Genomic DNA, 16575 nt, shown 5'->3' with positions numbered 1-16575 from the left:
AAGAATTTCACGCGAATTAGGTAAAGTGCGGTTTGAAACGCACTTTCTTTCCGGAATTAGTCCTGAGCGCGCTGTCTCGACACTTATGCTGCTATAGTCTCATGATTAATTCCTACTAAGTGAATGTCGGTAACCGAGAAAAGAAGCTGAGGACTTCCACAGTCTGGGTACGCAGCGCATTTGAGTTTAGAGCATGCGTACTCAGATCCCGCCGCCCATCTACACAAACGTTCCGAGACGATTGTTCATTGCACACACTAAAAGCGGCACAGATTCGATCGTCGACTCGACCGAATTCGATCGCCTTGACCCAGTTTCTCAATTCGATCGTCGCTGTTAATTTTCTTGCCTGTACAGATGAAACCATTCACAGAACACCGATTCCACATTTTCGCTAATGGAACTTTATTACGCAAGCAGAGGTCACAAAGAACAACAACAACAACAACAACAACAACAACAACACAGAGAAACCCCCGGTTTCAGACAGCCGATCACTTTTCACAAATACTACACGGTCGTGTCTACATGTCTGCCGTAACCGCGCGTCGCAGAGAGCGCGAGCCTGCAGCTGACCTCGACCGTTTGCGCCAGCTGACAAGTTTCCCACGATGCTTTCTCGGGGTTTCGATTGCACAAGCCGGTGAAAGACATCCATCAGACTGGAAAATTACAAGCGTAAATATACGCAGTCCAAGCACCGCGGTCGCCCTATGAAACTGGCGAGCTCTTCACAACTAGTTTATTTGACCGATGACTCCCTCTAATTAGGGGGAGGGGGGGAGGAAAGGACTCCAATAGTGATAGCGGCGGATATGCGAAACTATAAGATCTAATTAACTGCAATTAAGAATTAGAATTCGTTCCCACGTTGCGTAAGCTGCACATTGGTAAATGCGGAAATGATGTCCCCCTTGGCACGAAACCCGAGACTATAGCTCCGGGTTCAAGGTGTATCCCCTCAGACTTTCTCCAAGCTTTTACAATCATTTTCGTACGAACTGTCCAGCACGTAAACTCGAGGTATATATATATACTTCAGGACACATTCAATTTCGCACTTGTTACATGTACATTAATAAGAGAAACCAATTAGAAATGTTAAGTGGAGAGATTCACTTGAACGTTTCGAATAATATTGCATATGCTTCCGATTTGTGCCGCAACTACGATTTCTGAAGGGTAGATATTATTGTCTTGGGGTTCTCGAATTCACGTTTTTGTTTTAACAGCGAGGGATAATAATCACCGGCACACCTTGTATATATGAACACAAACGGCTTGGAAAGACACCTTAAGCACTTATATATTCGTTCTGTATAATTGTTATTCCTATGTAAGAGTATTACGCAAGTGTTACATATAAAAACTCTTATAAGTATATATTAAATTATTTCCTTCTTTGGAACATATATATTAAAATGAGATAGTCATGAGCCGTGTATACGTGTCGATACGAGTGACGCAGCTGTTTGGCTGCTTCAGTCGAGCTTATCCTTCATCCTATGACGCCGCGCGGGCTCGCAGCGCCCGATCCGGCCACTTCGTGTATCACATTCCTCTTCTATGACCCGTCAAAAGGAACACCCGCGAGACTTTTTGTTCCAGGTATCACGCAAGGCGCTTCGTCGGTGACGAGAACTTACTTCGTAAGCACATAAACACACATAAACTCGCACACCTGTGTTCAAATCTGTGTCACTTTCCACCACTTTCCACGGAATGTAAATAAAGTTCTCAAGGACGATAACCACAAATGGAGCAACGACATCTTGACGCTAATACTATACCACACATTTACTACCGCACGGTCAAAAAAGAAAGAAAAAAAAGGGAGAGGGGGTACGCGCATTCTTCACAGATCATTTATATTCTTGAATTCGCACGCGACAATGTGTGGCGGAACATCTGGACACGAGCGCTAGGCTAAAATGATCGAACTATAGCGAAACAAATACGTTACGGACGCACTACCACCTGAGTTAACGACGCTCACAATCGGTCCAAGAGAGACTAGACACGAAGTGGAAAGGAGGCAGAAATCGAGACTGCATGGTCATCGCAGCAGCGACGTTGCCAGCAGCTTGCGGCGCTCGGCCAGCTCGGCCGCGTCGCGACGAGCCGCGTGACGTATAGGGTGAATCGAACGCAGAGATACCGTATGTTTACCGGCATTCCAGAGTAACAGGTGAATTAAGGGGCCGCGTACGAAACATTACGGTAGCAGATTCGGCCCACAGCACCATTTACTCCTGGAGCTGGAGTGCTTTCAGGCAACGCTCGACGTGCTCGTCTAAGCCCGGTTTGCCCGGGGCACGAAGCAGCACGTTCCAGCGCGCGTCTTGGAAACGTGACGGCAGCACTGAGGACTGAACGCGCAGCTGTTCGGCGCTCAACGCTCGATCCGGCTCGGCCTTGCGGAAGAAGAGCACCTTCTTCACCGGGTCATCTTCGCCGCAGCCCCAGTGGATGTTGACCAGATCGACGACGAGGTCTTCCACCTTTGGCTTGACGTCCTCCGGAAGCGCCGCCATAATGGCCTCGCGCAGCGTCTCCTCGCTGCTACCGACCCCTCCGTCGTCGCTCTTGGGGACGCTGCCTAGGAAGCGGTACAGCGGACAGGGCTTGCGCGACCGGGTCTCGAGCGCCCTCCACAGCTGCTGCGCTCGTAGCACCTCGGGCTGCTGCTTGGCGTCGGCGCGGCGCACGGAGAGCTCAACCCAGGCGTCGGTTAGCGCGACGAAGGCTTCGACCTGCTGTGGGCTGGCGTCCGGCTGTCCGGCCTCGTGCGTCGTCCACCACAGTCGCAGACGTCCGCCGCCGTTGGCCGACGCCACCTTTTCGTCCGCCAGCTGCAGAGAGTCGCAGATCATGGCTTCGAATATGCTGATCATCTGGTGGTGGTACACGTTGTTGTGCAAAGTGCTGCGCATGCGGAACATCTCGTACACGTTGTTGAGCTCCTTGTCGCGGAACGCGATGTGCGTGAAGCCCTCGTGCTCGACGACGCGCGCGCTGCCCACGAGCCGCTGGAACTGGAAGCCACAGGCCAGACCGACGGCGTGGCAGTCGCGCAAGTAGTAGTCCCACTTGTCCACGTCCAGTCCGGAGTCGCGGTTGTTGACCACTTGGAAGAGAAACCATCGGGAAGGTTCGACGCCATTTGTGTCACCCAGTATGAGTCCCTGCACGAACTTGACGTCGTCTGCTGTCAGGCCTTGACCGGGCCATTTCGCCTCCCACGCGCTGAACGTCCGGTCCAGTCCGTTCACATCGATCAAGTGCGCGAGAATCTTGCAAGACATGGCCTCGTGCGTCCATCGAGGTTTCAGGCCTCTGTCACGAGCGCCGCGCCGGTAGAAATGCTCCCAGAAGTGCGAGAATGGGCCGTGTCCGAGGTCGTGGCACAGGCCAGCCAATTCGAGGCACAGCAATTCCTTGTCGCTGAGCTTTAGCTCAGGCTGACAATCGCGCAGATGCGCGCCCAACACTCGAGCCAGATGAGCCGTGCCGAGGCTGTGCTCAAAGCGACTGTTCGAGGCGCCCGGGTAAAGGTAGGCTACGTGCCCCAGCTGGCGAATGTGCCGCAGTCTTTGGAACTCGGGTGTGTCGATCACGGCTACGGACACCGGGTGCAACGAGATTTGGCCATGCACGGGATCCCAGAACACCTTCCGCGGAGGCAGCACGTCGGCGCGCAGGTCCGGAGTCACCGAGTCGTCCGTAGTCGCGTCGGAGCGCTCGCGACTTTCACTGCCGTCTGTGTTGCCCATCGCTTGTACTGGTTTTCGATTTAAACAAATTCAGGCTCGTTCTTGCCGAAGGACGGTTAGACGCGGCGATCGCTACCGCTGTGCTCGTTAAGAAATGCCGGACTTACAGAGCAGCAGAAAGCTGAACAGTCAGGAGAAGCAAAGCAGCTGCGATTTCGAAACAGCGTAGCAGCGCGAGTATGCCGGCCGTCTCTCCGTCTGCGACGAGCTTCTGCAGACAGATGGAGGAATAATAGCACTTCTCCTTTTAAGTCTTTCCGCGGTAGGTAGATGAATGCGCTGCGTCCTGTCCTCGAAGAGGCACGGAAGAGTATTGTAAGCCAGCGCCATCTAGGCATGATCTAAAAAAGCTCTTTCAACTTTCAAAAACGGACGCTAGGAGCACAGCGGTAAGGAGCGCGGCGGTGAATTCAAACTACAATTCAAACCATTACGATACCGAAGGACAGATCTCATAAAGCGAAACTGGCCTAAATAATATAATTGACATGACATTAGTAATTCAGTATAACTCCGTAATAGACTTCAGAAGAAATTCGGGAAGATTTCGATTGTATTTATGTTAAAGGCTCCCTCACCCGCAGACAATGAACTGTGTGCTGACGTCGAGGAAATGCATTTGCCGCAAGGCTTCTTCTTTAATTATGTTTTGATACAAATGTTGTGCATAAAGAGAGTATATGGACTCCACACATATGCTACAAAACTGTGCCGTTTGTCTTCTAAGAGAGAAGGCATAGGTGCGACGGTGTGTCTGTATGTGTGTTGAGGGAGGGGGGGGGGGGAGTGGAGGCGACGAGCGTATCATCGAACGATCGGTGTTGTGAGCCGCCTCTCGAAAACACACACATACACCAATGGAAGAAAAAGAAATCGGTTGGCGTAATAAAACAGCAGCGAAATCAACAATAACGAAAAAATAAAGGCGTAGGGGGAGGAAAGGCTAATATCTGTTCTGCTTTATGTAGTCGTAGGGGGAGGAGAGGCTAATATCTGCTCTGCTTTATGTAGTCGGCGTCAGATTAATTTTTCACCACCGTAGGCTTGCGCAGGGGGAGGGGGGGGCACCCCCCCTAGTAAACTAAGAAGGGGGGGGGGGGGCAATGTCGCCAGAATTAAAAAGAAACCGATGGCTTTTGTGGACTCAAATGTTATTTAGGAGCATTTTTTTCAATCGTGCGGAAATAATTGTTTACTTTAACTAATAACGTAACTTTACTTGAATCACTGAATAATTTGTCGACGTTTGGGAACTTCGCAATCACTGGCGTGCGCATGCATTATTTTGATTGTCACGCGTTTTTCTTTTTATTTTTTTTTATTTCGAGGACTCTATCTTCGTCTAAAGAAAAAAAATCGACCAATGGACACGTCTTAGTGCTCACAAAACGGCCAGTGCCGTTATCTGAGCACTCAGACGAGATCATCCGGGCAACTTTGCTAGAACGAAATGAGCTCAGAAAACGGCCAGCGCCGTTATCTGAGCACTCAGACGAGATCATCCGGGCAACTTTGCTAGAACGAAATGAGAACATCCGGGCACCATTGGCGTAGGCAGAAATTTTTTTCGGGGGGGGGGGGAGGGGAGGGGCACGCCCTTGATCTGACTTGGGGTCCGGCTAGGTAAGTGTGGTCGAGTGTCATTTTGTGCTATGTATACCATGGCAGAAAAAAAATTCGGGGGGGGGGGGGGTGCACACCGGGATACGCCCCTGGATACGCCCCTGCCGGGCACACCATCAAAAGTTTAGGAACACGTGGTCTCTGGCCCTCAACTCTTTGTACAGGACCACATCATTACTTACGCTAGTTACTGCCTAAGGAAACTGCACAAAATAGTTGTTCCGAGTAATGTTTGTTCGCAACATCACTGAAGTTGTAACTTCTAGTATCCTGAATATTTATTTGTCATTTCCAATGGCGATGTTCCAAAGGCAGATTGGGGCAACACACACTTGAGTGTCATCTTTTGGCACTGAGAAAGGGTTACCTGTGCTTTTTTTGACGCAAGCGGTCCGTCGGCGCGGGTTTTGCGCCGCCTCCTTCGAGATGGTGACACGCTGCGTGACCATGCCGGCAGCGTCCGGCGCGGCGCGGATGGTGTTTGGCCGAGAAGAGACTTGCAACGAGGTACAGTTCAAAGCAGATTCATTACGGCTCAGTAAGTTACAGACCTGCGTCGCGTCGAGACCGGATATTAGGTTGTTATCCAACCAGTCTGCTTTTTTGTAGCCATTTCATGCTTACATCTGCTCTCGATTGCGGGAGGGCCAGCCATTTTTTCAAGCTGACCGTAATGTCTGGTACTTCTAGTTTAGACGTGCGCGGCACCGCTGCACCCCTTTGCCGACAACACACGGCGCGCCACGTGGCCTCCGAGATCGTCTACCGGCGTGCCGTTCATGAAATCAACCAATATGTGCTGCGCACGCTTGCTGCGTAGATGGGCCTGCTCGCTGCGTAACTGATACGACATCGCGAAATACAGAGCGAGCGATTCCTGGTTGTTTCTGACACGGCATTGTAAATTTCCTGCCGTCATGCAGTGCTATGATATTTGGCTCACATGTTCACAAAAGCTTAATACATTTTCATATGTTCAGAAAGTATTGCGGAATGATTTTAAAGAACTCCAGACGACCAACATTATTCCGAAGAATAATGTCCCCCTCTACGGTGTTTCTGAAACTCCGTATATGCTGTATTGGGACGTTAAATTTTTGGAATTTAATTAGTTCCATCTGTGCATGAACGTCGAAAAGCACGATTTTTTTGGAGACCCAACCACTTGCCAGCATCGAGATGCGAAAATGGGGAGGTTTGGTCGATTAGCAACATGGTAACGAGGGAACCAAATTCTTAAAGGGGCCCTGCAACACTTTTTGAGCATGGTCAGAAATCGCTGCCGATCGGTAGTCGAGGCTCCGGAGAACATGTGAGCCAAACATTATAGCGCAGCACGCGGCCTGGAATTTACAAATAATTTTCTAAGTCAGCTATAAATCTCTCGCTCTTGTTACGATCGGCCCCTGCGCCGAGAAGGAAGCGGCGTCTCCTGTTCTTCGAACAAGGCGCCGAAGGGCTGCTTGCCTGCTGACGGCCGTTGACGCGAGGCGCCGTGCAGTCTGACATACCAAGGTTCGACGAGTCAACCGTAATGGTTTCCTGTCGCGACTTCTTCCTTGATGAGACAGCGGCGTCAGCGTGGATGACAACCAGTCCCGCTAATTGAGCGGTGAGGTGCCTCAGAGCGGCGGACCTTTTGTTGCACCCGGCGGTCCGAGCGTGTGACCCATCGCCATACGGCCTTCACATGGCAAGGAAGAACGCCTTGGTGCCACAGGTGCAGGGTGCTGTGGCCACGCCCCAGTCGAGGACTTTGACCTGGGCGGGTGCGGGTGGCACCCTCATTAGTGCTGTGTGTGACGCGATTGGACCGTCCCAACTTGGAGCAATTCCCCCTTCTAGGGATCTGGGGAAAAGAGACCTTTTAAAATGGGCCCCCGCGGGCTCATTCGACGCGAAATCATGATGTAGCACGCAATCGACATGTAGGACGAAATGTTCATCATGTAAGGAAATGCTCGCCATGTAAATAATATAAAACAAAACACGCTAAGTTTCCCTTCATGCTGCCTCTACATCTTCGTCCCGAGTCTCTGGTGCCTGCAAAGGCCGGTCGCAACACTCTTCTCTCGACAAATGATGCCATAATCCAAAATGGCCGCGTCATAAACACAAAATCCACGGCCATTGGCTGATTTGAGCATCGTGAGCCGCATATATAGTTACCGCGGCCGCCGCGGGATGCCGCATCGTGCCCGCGCTGCATAAAATCACTGGAACGGGAAAAGTACCGCGACCGTCCTGCCCGCCGCCATATTTGGTCCAGCGCAGCCGAAGCTGCGGTGGCGCGATGTTGATTTCACGCGGAGTAACGCATGTTTTACGCATTGTGTGCGCTTTTGCAGCCCCGAATGAAGCGTACCATTGTTCGCTAAGTGATTAGGAAAAAAATAGCGGCAGTTTTCACTTGCCTACACGCGCACGCACGCGTACTAACCCGATAAAGAAATGCGAACAGCGCGGCATTTATGCACTCGGCTCAGGGGCGTAGCCAGAAATTTTTTTCGGGGGGGGGGGGGGGGGTTCAACCATACTTTATGTATGTTCGTGCGTGCGTTTGTATGTGTGCGTGCCTATATACGCAAGCAAAACTGAAAAATTTCGGGGGGGGGGGGTTTGAACCCCCCCAACCCCCCCCTTGGCTACGCCCCTGACTCGGCTGTCAGCATTTATTAACTGCGAATCATTTCTTAGCGAACTTCTTCGATTTTGAACGTAGTATCTATCTATCTATCTATCTATCTATCTATCTATCTATCTATCTATCTATCTATCTATCTATCTATCTATCTATCTATCTATCTATCTATCTATCTATCTATCTATCTATCTATCTATCTATCTATCTAGCCGCCAACGACTATGTGCTCTCCTGGCCGTTTCGTTATTGGGATGTATACCAAATTTAGTATGGGATAACATGACTGTATGATGAATATAAACTACAGGTGGTAACATGAAAATAATGACATGTACGCCATGTACGGCATGATATACATGCCACGCTCATGGTGCGCTTGCGGCCACTTCGCTAGCTTGATACACACCAAAATTGATATGGCGTGACAAGAGTTTATGACGAACATGTTACTCGTCATAACGCGCAAATCATGGCAGGCATGTCATGTAAAACATTATTTACATGACGTGGTCTCGGGGCGCTCACGGTTGTTTAGTGAAATGCATATATACCAAAATTGATATGACGAGATATTTCTAAATGACGAACGTTAGTGACATGTGGTAACATGAAAATCATGACTTGCATGTCATGTACAGCATCACTTACTTGCCATGCTCATGGTGCGCTCGCGGCCGGTTCGGTAGCTTAATATACACCAAAAATTGGTATAGCGCGAGTGACTGTATGACGAACATGAATGAAACGTGGTAACATGACAACCATGGCATGCATGACGTACGGCATGGTTTACGTTACGCTGTCTTTGTGCGCTTCGGGCCGTTTTAATAACTGGATGTATACCAAACTTGGTATGGCATGACATCGGTGCGCGACGAACATGAATTACAGGTCATGCGTTGTATATACCAGATTCTGCATACATGCATGCATGACAAACATGCGATATATAGTGAACTCGATGTCATAACATGAATGTCTTCATCTGCCTCAAAGACGAACAAGGCGATATATGCAGCTCATTGCTGGCTACTTCGCATTAGACTGATTCCCACAATGCGTGGGATCTGCCGGATTGACACAAAAGGCACAATTATACAGTCACGTCACGCGCTTCCAATCTTGGTGCATATCAAGCCAGCGAACCGGCCGCGGGTGCACCATGAGCATGGTATGTAAATCATGCCTTGCATGACATGCGTGCCATTATTTCATGTTATCACCTGGTATTTATGTTCGTCATACAGTCACGTCACGCAATACCGATTTTGGTGCATATATCATGCCAGCGAACCGGCCTCGAGGGCACCATGAGCATGGCATGTAAATGATGCCTTACATTACATGCGTGCCATTATTTTCATGGTACACATTGTTGTTTATGATCGTCATACAGTCACGCCACGCAATACCAATCTGTAGCAGTCAGGTTTCATGGCGCACTGATATATGTGAGCTCAAAGGCGTGAATTTTACGCCAAACATAATTAAAAGCTGCCCGGCAATGTTATTGTGCATGAACCTTCTGCGGCAACCACGCGAAACAAGCTGCACTAGTGCAGCAGAGGCGCCAACATTACCCGAAATAACATTTGCGGATTCTCAATGAAACGCTTGCCTCAGAAAGGCGGGTATCAGTCATGGGAACAAATTTTTCGCGCCGTATTCTGTGCAGCCACACATCCCGTCGCATGGCAACCTTTTTCGCGCTCGGAATAGCAAAAACGGTTTTGCCCGTTTCCCGCCGGTTGCTGCACCCAAAAGCGCAGCACCCAGGCCTTCTTCGATGCATCAACGAGCTTGCGATGAAGTGTCAAAACGATACGGGATGTCGTAATGTTCGTGCACGCTTTTCTGAAGCTATAAAAACAATCTCCCTTCAAAGCGCCGTGCGTCGGCGGCCGGGAGACACTGGCGAGGCGAGCCGCCGAACGGGCGCGGCGGCGAAGAGAAAAAGAACGCGGTACTTTTCCCGTTCCAGTGACTTTAGCGCTGCACTCTATAGTGCTAAATTAAACACAGTATAGAATTACACTAGCGTACTCGCGATCACACTCAAAGTAAGCCGCGTGCTCAAAGGAAAAAAAAAGATGGACATAGTTGTCCATTTTTGGAGTTGTCCATTTTTGGAAAAAGCCGGAACTATCCCGGCTTGTTTCGAAGCATGGCGTCGCGCAAAAAACGTAGTTTGATGGCCTCGCCAATGCGCCTACAAATCGCCGAATGGGCTCATTTTTAAAGGAAACTTTCCGCTACATGGCATTTATGTAGTGTTTTTTCCCGCAGCAGTTGCGAGTAAGAACGGATTGCTTAATATGCAGAAAAGTAGAAACAATAGACCACATGTTCCTCGACTGCTGGGACGCTGTGTTTTTATGGGACGTACTGCAGCGTACCATCAAAAAAGATTTCCCCTTAGACCCCTCTGGAATTCGATATCTCTCTTTTGAAAGTGATGACGGGACACCGTTTGATCTAATAATGTTGATTACACTCCACAGCATATGGAAATGCAGGATGGCCATACGGCACGCTGATGTGGACGCCCATCCGGCGCGTCAATACTTCAAAGATAGCGTAACCCGTTTTGTTGAAGAACAAAAACTTCTTGAATATGTTCCCGATTGGTTAGATCGTGTAGAGCTTCTTTTACAAATGAAGGAGGTTTAGAGCGTCCTCATTAGTCCCTGTATGGCCTCTCCCTTTTTTTCTGTCGATCCCTCTCCCTTTTTACGCAACCAGTGTTTGTATTGTAAATAGCGTTTCTTCTTGTGTTTGTTTGTTTATTGTCAAAAGCAGGCAAAAAAGAAAAAAAGAAACGTCGTGGCTTTGTGGTAGGACACCTGCTTGCCACCTAAACGGCCCGGGTTCGATCCTCAATGAGACCGAAGTTTTTTATTGATTATTTTATTTGCATCTTTCTTGATTTTTCTGTCACGGACGATTTTTCTCTCACAAGCGACGTAGCGACGCCGACACCGACGGCGGCATTTCTGCGAAACGAGCTCTCTAACGCTATCGCGTTAAAAGTGCAAAAGGTCATGACACGTGCTGACGAACACACGTAGCTTTTTGCCCCTTTGATGTCCCCCCACTCCGCAGATTTCAGCGTGCTCGCTGGTACGAAAGGGGAGAGAAAGCGCTTAACACTTTCGTTACAGCACCTATTCCCATCGTTAGTATGCTAACGATGACTTCAAGTTCAAATTTTGGCCCCCTCTGAGTGCTTCTGGACAGCTCACTCCCTCAAAAGGGTAAAAGAGGAAGTACTTCATCAGTTTCGCATCTGAGTTTCTTTTTTCTGTCGCGGGGAAATTTTTACAGCTCCTTCGAAAGTCGGGGAGGTGAGCGCTCGTGCTTTCGGTTATGGCCTCGACATCGCTCGCGGGTGCTCCAGGAAAACGGCGACTTGCTACGGATTCCGATGAATCTGAGCGTCAATCCCTGGGTGATGGTAGCAGCAAAGACACGGAAGACGACTTAGATTCTTCAGACTTCAGTACGGACGGCAGAAGCGTAACCAGAAATTTTTTTCGGGGGGGGGGGGGGTTCAACCATCCTTTTTGTATGTTCGTGCGTGCGTTTGTATGTGTGCGCGTACATATGCACAAGCAAAATCGACAAATTTCGGGGGGGGGGGGGCGGTTCAACCCCCCCCCCCCCCCAGCACCCCCTGGCTACGCCCCCGACGGACGGTGATAGTGCTTCAAACCGTTCAGCAAGATCCGCATATGGTATATCCGCCGGTAAGTTTCGCTCTCCCCTAGGGATGTTTTATTGCTATCGCGCGTTGAAGTAAACGTATCCAGTGCGTACCGAAGGTCACAGCTCTTATCTGCAAGGTGTCAACTTTGTTTGGCCGGGAGCATTTGGCGCCGGCTGCATAAAGAGGGGAGCTTTCTCCGCGAAGACTGCGAGGAGTGGACGTGACCTAGCGCTCCGGAGTGCCGCGCGGCGGCTTCTTCGGGTTGTTTTTTACCGCAGAAGTTATCAGAGAGATATGCAACCACACAAATAAGTACGCGTGGATTTACATTTTCAAAAAACCAACGCACAGTTAGAGGGACGGATTCCGGAAGGAGGTCACTGAGGAGGAGATGCGCAAGTTCGTTAGACTTCTGGTGTACACGGGAATCGTCCAAGTCCCGCGCCTGCATTGCTATTGGAGTCGACGACACATATTGCCAGGCCTTCATCCACTATCAGTGATGCCACGGAAAGGTTGAAGACGTTGCTTGCCTTCTTGAGTGTCTCTGATCTAGAGAAGGCCGCCGTCGTGTTCCACGGGAAGTTTCACCGCGTGTCTTCTCTACCGTGCAACACATGAACGATTCATCCGCGCTATTTTTTTCAACCGCGTGGGAACCTTTCCGTGGATGAGAACATGGTGAAATCATAAGGTCAGCCTGGCAGTAGATGAGGGACAAAGAGGTCAAATGAGGATTGTGAGTTTTGGCAGATTCGGAAACGGGGTACAGTGTTCATACCAACGCATACACGTGAATTGCGCCTTAGGGTACCCAGCACCAACCACAAAAAATTGAAAAATACCAGAACTGCTACGAGGAAAGAAAAATTGAGCAAAAAATTATTTATGCAAAACATGTGCGAGCGTCGAGAAACTTCGCGCTGTGGCATGAGAGGCACTAGTGCTTATATCTTTGTATGTATGTAAATAACTTTTGTACTTACGGAGCTTATATTTGCAGTATTATTCTATTAGGGCCTCATGTACAAAACTTTTATTTCGAATTTTTAAAAATATTTACCCTGCGCAGAGTAGCACTCATGTTTTTATGAATTTTTTTCTTCTTGCAACATTTTCCTTTGTTTTGATAATTTCTGATAGTGTTGAAAATAAATCTGTTGTTCATAATTAATACTATTAGAAAGAACAATTCTTCCTCTATCATTTGACACCCTACACTTTGGCATCAATTATTTCTGCGGCTGGAAAAAAATATTTCCTGGACTACCCAAAAACAGCCGATTTTTTTCGGGGTCACGTGAGTGTTAAAGCGTGCGGCAATCCCTATAACTCCGCTCGTACTTGACGGAATCTGAAACTTTTTGCGGCAGTCGATTCGTGAGGCCTTTAACTTCTTTGATGAAGTCAGTCAACGATTGCTTGGAAAAGTGTTGCAGGGCCCCTTCAAGATGAATGACTAGCAAGGGAAGGGAAGGGATGTCGAGGGTGAACGTGAATTAGGCGGTGTGATTATGTGGTAAAATTTACAGGCATAACGCGGGAGTGCTGTTTCTTGGGATGGTTGAAGGTACACAGTGGGTTTTCTGCGCACCGATTGTGTCCTTGTCTTCAAACGCAACCAATCACCAGTACAACGTGAGAATCAGCTAGCGCGACCGAGGGGCCATTCAGGATCGCTGGTTGAGGCCTTGGTACTGCAGAGGACGTAATAATAGACTGATGACGACGACGTCGACGATGATGATGGTACCATTCTTCGAAAAGCGAGAAAGAACGAAGTATCGTAAACCCGCGCGGTTATAACGCATTGACCGCTGCTTCTTTTATTACTATTGTTTTTTATGTAGCATTTCAAAACGCGATCGGAGTGACAAACTGAATGTCAATCCGACGCCCGTTGTTCAAAACCGTGATATGGCAACCCGGTACGTCCGTACCTACGTGCGCAGGGCGAACCATTGTAGGTGTGCACGACACCTCTCATGATATACTATACCGGTTGGCAACGGGTGGCGTGACTTTCTTTTGTCCCTCTTTCTGATTTCCACCTTGTCATATCAGCCGTTGCAGGACGCAGGAAGAAAGTGTCTATTGCGCGGCTCATGTGTGATCGACGCATGCGCACTCTGAACGACATTTCGCTTGACGACAGCGTCGCGAAGGTATACGGGTAACATTGTGCGCTAGCACGGGAACTGGATAAAGGAGTAGGGAGAGCGGATGCAACATCTGACCACCCCTGGAAAAAAAAGAAAGGAAAAAAGAAAGGAAACTCGCGATCATTGATGTAGGCGGGCCCGCATGTGAATCTTTGGTAAAGCTAAAAAAAATCCTGTAAAATCTCGTAATTTAGTATATCTAAGTATAGCATATCGGTTTCAAGCCCGTCTTCACAAGCGTAACTTGCTTACATTGCTCACCGGACTCCACTTCAGAGTAGTGGGAGTGGTTATTGTTAGGAAAGCGCGCCTTGATTCAAATTTCGTCACTCCCTCGTTATGGGAAGTTTCGGTCTGACGTAACAGGGCGGCTGCGTTTCCTGCGCGCCGGGCACGCACAGTTTCGATATCGCCATTGAAATTCGATGATGAATATCTCAAACTATGCGCAACTTTTGTGATTTCTAGAAAAATGGGTATGCCATAAGTTGTGAAGCTCTGCAACTTTACTATATAAACAACTGCCCTGAAGACATTAATTAAAAAAGTTAATTAACGACTTTTTGTTAAGTAGTCACTTTAGCTGCGGCAAAGTTTTTCCGCCTCGACGTAGAGTTCGCGTGCAAAGACGACAGGAGCCTTACTGTCATAACATTTTACAATAAATATGCATATTGTCTTTAAAAAAATACCCTATGTTAAAGGGCGCTGCGGAAAGAAAGTGCTACCGGCCAGTGTTGCGGAGTTGCCTCCGCAATTTTAATGACTCCGGAATAATTCCACATTTTCGCGACCGCGAAATGGAATGGGGATAACGCTTGGAGGAATGGAATGGGAATGGAATGAAGCACCTTTTGCACGGAATGGAATGGAAATATATAATTACGTCTTTTTCCGAAAATAGAGCACGTTTTCGTCTACGCGCTGTTTTTCAAACTTCAAACATTAGTAAGTCACAGACTCGAATTTAACAATTTAACAACAAGACATTGCATACCTGCGCACAGGCGAACACAGAGAGTTCTTCTCACCTCATCCATGCTTGCGAGGCGCGCCTAACAAGCGTGAGTGCTGACGAGCAGTGCGGCCCAGCGTTCCGTACTCGATGCAAAGGCACAAGGTGTCCTAGCAGTGCACTGTTCCAACTAATACTAGCAGATCTAGAGGGTTTTGTTCCCCATTAACCATATTCACGACCTCTCCAGAGGCGTGGCGAAACTGCTTGGTCTTCTTGAACACTACTTTTGTCAGCATAAAAATACGCTATATCGTCATTTTAGCGTTAGCACATTTAAGCCTAAACAATAATAAAACATCACCATTCGTTCAAAGATGAGAACTGCCCCTACGGGAATTAGTCGGGTGATTGTACTCCACGTGATATGCCACCAAGCTGCTACCCCTCCACCTTGGTAACGTGTTTTGCGTACTTTTGCAGTTCTTAATGCACCTGTTGACATCAGTTTTACAGTATAGTTGTGTAGTAGTTCAGCTCGATTACTCCAAGCGGTGGACATTACTTGCGTGAGAGATCCAAATAGATAATTAGCTGAATAGAAAAATACTAATTAGCCTTTAAAATTACGTAATATGTACTTTGAATCAATTAATGTGTACTTATGTTCTGTAAAGTAAATAATTTTTAAAATTAAATACTTTACAGAGCGTATTGCAATTTGCAAATCGCAGCCGGCGAGTTCGCAACGTGTATCCACATGGAACAAATTTTGAGGGTGAAAACAGCACGCAGAAGTTTATTCCCAAAGTGTGCGACAAAACACAAAAGCGTTCCAGTTAGTTTCGCGCTTCAATGCTCAAAGCGGCATTTTGGGGCGAAAGGGGACAAAGAGTAACCGGAACAACAGCGCATCTTTGCCGTAAGTTTTATGGCTCACTTATCAATACTCACGCCGCCCTCATATTAAAATCCAAGTGGATGTGTCTTCCAAATTCGGCGGCTACAATTCGTCAATCGTTATAGGTATCGTAAAGTAATTAATAAAGTAACGCAAAGCTAGTTACTTTTGGTTATTTAGCCAATTATGCCTTTCGAATTTTCGTGCAAGCAATGCCCCCCCCCCCCCACATACACGAATTAATCGAAATATATATAACAGCTTTTGTGTAAAATATATTCGATGTGTATACGCGTGAAGAAAACCACTGCTTATACTGATGTGCTATATTTGTTAAATTAAAATATTAATTAGCTGCACCAATTTGTGGTTCCGCTTTGTGTCTTGTGTCGATGTATACTCTAGGCTTTTTTTTTGCAAATTTTTACGCGCGAACTAACGCGTACACGTAACGAATTTGTAACACATATTTTTTTTAATTTCATCAACGATGCCCTACAGATACTCGCATCCACCAGTTACACGGATCATAGAGGAATACATTGCTCTGTGGCTGGAGCTCGTTATGTAGACCATATATACTATACGGCAGGGGCGTAGCCAAGGGGTTGGGGGCGTTCAACCCCCCTTCCCCCGAATTTTTTCAGTTTTGCTTGCGTATATATACACGCACACATACAAACGCGTGCACGAAAATACATCAAGTATGTTTGAACACCACCTCCCCCCCCCCCAAAAAAAAAAAAAAAATTTCTGGCTACGCCCCTGCTATACGGTCTATGCGACGCGCACTGCTGCTCGTTATGCGAGC

At 48.1% G+C, this 16575-nt stretch overlaps 2 protein-coding genes across 2 annotated transcripts in view; both read right to left on the bottom strand.

The window, feature by feature from the left end:
* The window catches only part of LOC119379030 (alcohol dehydrogenase class-3), an 83890-nt gene that overhangs the window by 40739 nt on the left and 26576 nt on the right, over positions 1-16575 (bottom strand). The window lies entirely within an intron of this gene.
* On the bottom strand, positions 388-4433 carry LOC119396518 (deoxynucleoside triphosphate triphosphohydrolase SAMHD1). Its single transcript, XM_037663775.2, has one exon. The coding sequence runs from the start codon at positions 3771-3773 to the stop codon at positions 2247-2249; it is 1527 nt and encodes a 508-aa protein (XP_037519703.1). The 5' UTR covers positions 3774-4433; the 3' UTR covers positions 388-2246.

Source organism: Rhipicephalus sanguineus, chromosome 1 (genome assembly GCF_013339695.2).
Source record: "Rhipicephalus sanguineus isolate Rsan-2018 chromosome 1, BIME_Rsan_1.4, whole genome shotgun sequence".
Lineage (NCBI taxonomy): Eukaryota > Metazoa > Arthropoda > Arachnida > Ixodida > Ixodidae > Rhipicephalus > Rhipicephalus sanguineus.
Note: the sequence above shows the minus strand (reverse complement) of the source record. Positions and strands in the feature narration are given on the sequence as shown.

What these genes read in the sequence shown, in the direction of transcription:
- LOC119396518 (XM_037663775.2), bottom strand. Translation starts at nt 3,773, where the DNA reads ATGGGCAACACAGACGGCAGTGAAAGTCGCGAGCGCTCCGACGCGACT.